Source organism: Nicotiana tomentosiformis, unplaced genomic scaffold (assembly GCF_000390325.3).
Source record: "Nicotiana tomentosiformis unplaced genomic scaffold, ASM39032v3 Un00134, whole genome shotgun sequence".
NCBI classification, from domain to species: domain Eukaryota; kingdom Viridiplantae; phylum Streptophyta; class Magnoliopsida; order Solanales; family Solanaceae; genus Nicotiana; species Nicotiana tomentosiformis.
In genome coordinates, this window is record NW_027174693.1 from 123,077 (window position 1) to 125,987 (window position 2,911).

The window sequence follows — 2,911 nt, forward strand, 5'->3', positions numbered from 1 at the left end:
CAGACTCTTTAGATTTGAAATCAAGTTTTTGGGTACCAAGATATTTACCTATGGGGGCGTCAAAGATTTTAACATTTATACCTGGCTCTACACTTTGCAATTTTGTGGTACTGTGTTGTTGTACCATTTGTTTGCCTTGGTTTTGTATCATAGCTCTTGTTGGAGCTCTCTTTCTCTTGGTGAATGAAACTGTTTGCCATTTTTCCCTCTACTGGTTATTGTTAGGCGCTGCTATGGGCTCTGGTTTGTTGGTTGGTGAGGATGGAGTTTGATGGGTGAAATGACGGAAGGTGTGGCCTAGCCTCCCACATAACTTGCAGAGGATCTGTTCCCCCTTTGTAGATGATTTTCTACTTATATTTGCCTATGAAGATGTAGGATTGGACCGGTTCATCAAGAGGCAGCTTAATACACAGTCGTGCATATCTTCCATGCATAGTTGCACTGGTGCATGCGTCTACTTTTAACAGGCACCCAATGGTGTTACCTATTTTCCTTAGTATTAAGGCATCGTAGAACTTAGTGGGTAATTGTTGGAGGCGTGTCCAAATTGTTGATCTATCTTGTGTTGCTTCACTTGCTATGAAATCAGGTTCCCATTTTTTATATAGAGGAAATAACCATTAACAAACTGATAACTTCCATGGAAATGGAGTTTGCAGCTACAGAGACGACGAAGGAGAAGAAGATAACCTCTGTAGTACATGAGGCCATAGTTCTAAATTCACCTTCAGCTGAGCTTCTAGAGACAATATCTTGCTTCTTTGATTTCTAAGAGATAAGAGCACCACCAAACTTTACTAGATAGCCTGTAACCGACCTTCATGTCTCCACACAGGCTCCCCAATATGAGTCACAGTAGGCTGTTAGCTTGCTTGTATTCTCTGCAGGCATTAAGAGTCGACCAAGTTCTGCCTTGACCTATTTCACCACTCTGAGAGTAGCTTCTAGGTGAGATGTTTTGTTGCACTGTCATAGTGCCTTGGCTAAATGAGTGAATTTCCTTATGAAGCAATTGCACCCTCGAGCCATTCACCTTATCAAACATCTCTCTCAAATCCTCCAAGACCTTGTACGCACTCGATGCATACAACACAATACTTAGTAAAACAGGTCTAACAACATTCATAATCCATGAAAGGACAACAATATTCACCTTTTCCAATAGATCATGTAGTTCAGGTGCAAATCTAGATTTAAGATATCGACCATCTACAAACCCTAGCTTGCTTTTACCTAGCAGACCAATTCGCATAGCACGACTCCACAATGCATAGTTTTCAGCTCCAACAAGTTCAAGAGAGATCAAAGAACTACCTGGTGTGTCGGTTGGTTGTAAGTACAAGGGGTGATTATGACCGATTGTAGGGAAGACACTTCCTCCAGTTGTAGCATACACTGGATTTGAAGTTCCAGTAGCATTTGTAGAAGTAGTGCCATGAATTACATCTTCAATTGCCATCTCTAGCTGAATTAATGATTGAACAACAAAAAACAAGCCCTAGCTTCAATTAGAGTTCCCTCATGATAATTCACTCACTTAATTGAGTGAATTAGAGAAACCAACGAAGACAACTGAGTTATTGAGTGCCACTGATTAGCGTCACAAGCTCTGATACCATGATAACTATAACGACCTGACTTGTCGTTTTAAGAATTTACGCCCCGTTCAGTGACAAAAAGTCTCAAGCAGCTTCGTAATATGTATTATGACCCACGGGTGTGGTCGAGTCTAATTTTCGGAAGATTCAGGATTAAATGAAAAGAACAATTCTTAATTAGAAACTTAATTGGAAAGAGTTGACTGGAGAGTTGACTTTTGAGAAAACGACCCCGGAATGGAATTTCGATGATGGCAATAGCTTCGTATGATGATTTCGAACTTAGGTGTATGTTCGGATTTCGATTTGGAAATCTGTAGGACAATTCGACATATTTTGGCGAAAGTTGGAAAATAGAAGATTTTTGCAAAGTTCGACCGAAGGTTGAATTTTTGACAACGAGGTCAGATTTTGATTCCGGAAATGAGAATAGCTCCATTACGTAAATTATGACTTGTGTGAAAAATTTAAAGTCATTCCGGATTGATTTGATACGTTTCAGCGCAAAATATAGAAGTTGGAAGATTTGAAAACACATAATTAGATTCGATGCATGAATCGCAATTTCAGCATTGTTTGACGTGGTTTGAAACCTCGACTAAGTTCGTATTGTATTTTAGAAAATATTGGTATAATTGGTTAAGGTATCGGGGGCCTCGTGTGAGTTTCGAATGGTTAAACGGACAAAAATTGTGCTTAAAAGAATTCTAGAATTTTTCCAGTTCTCGTGCAATCAGACATGCGATGGAAATGGTCGCATGTGCACGGCCGCAAAAGTGAAAAAATGGTCGCAGATGCGGCCTGTATTGAAATGGTTAGAGGTCGCAGGTGCGATGCATTTTCCGCACTTGCGTGCGCATAGAAGCGGAAGCTCTTCCGTAGGTGTGAGGGCAGTGGCCAGTGGACATCGCAGAAGCGAGAATTTATTCGCAAAGGCGAGCTCGTAGGTGCGATAAAATGGTCTGCAGATGCGAATCTGGGAAGAATCATTAAGGACACAAATTGGTCATTTTGCCATTTTTCGATTGGGATTTTAGAGCTCGGGTTTTGGGAGATTTTGGAGGACTTCTTCAAGACTTTAACTTGGGTAAGTTCTCTATATCCTAAAGTGATTATATTTTATGAATCTATGGTTATATTCATCATTTAGTTCATATTTAAGTGGAGGAAATCAAGATTTTTGTAAAATCTCCCAAAAACGAAAATATTTAACATTTGGAGGTCAAATTGTTATTGGAATTCGATAAAATTGGTATGGTTGAACTCGTATCGAAATGAGTGTTCAGATTTCATGAAAATTATGTCGGGTT

At 39.7% G+C, this 2,911-nt stretch overlaps 1 protein-coding gene across 1 annotated transcript; it reads right to left on the bottom strand.

Moving 5' to 3' along the window:
• Nucleotides 1-853: 853 nt before the first annotated feature.
• On the bottom strand, nt 854-1,462 carry LOC138903909 (uncharacterized). Its single transcript, XM_070192482.1, has one exon. The coding sequence runs from the start codon at nt 1,460-1,462 to the stop codon at nt 854-856; it is 609 nt and encodes a 202-aa protein (XP_070048583.1).
• Between the last annotated feature and the right edge of the window lie 1,449 nt (nt 1,463-2,911).

Bases quoted from the DNA above. Each gene is read 5' to 3' on its own strand.
- LOC138903909 (XM_070192482.1), bottom strand. From the start codon at position 1,462: ATGGCAATTGAAGATGTAATTCATGGCACTACTTCTACAAATGCTACT.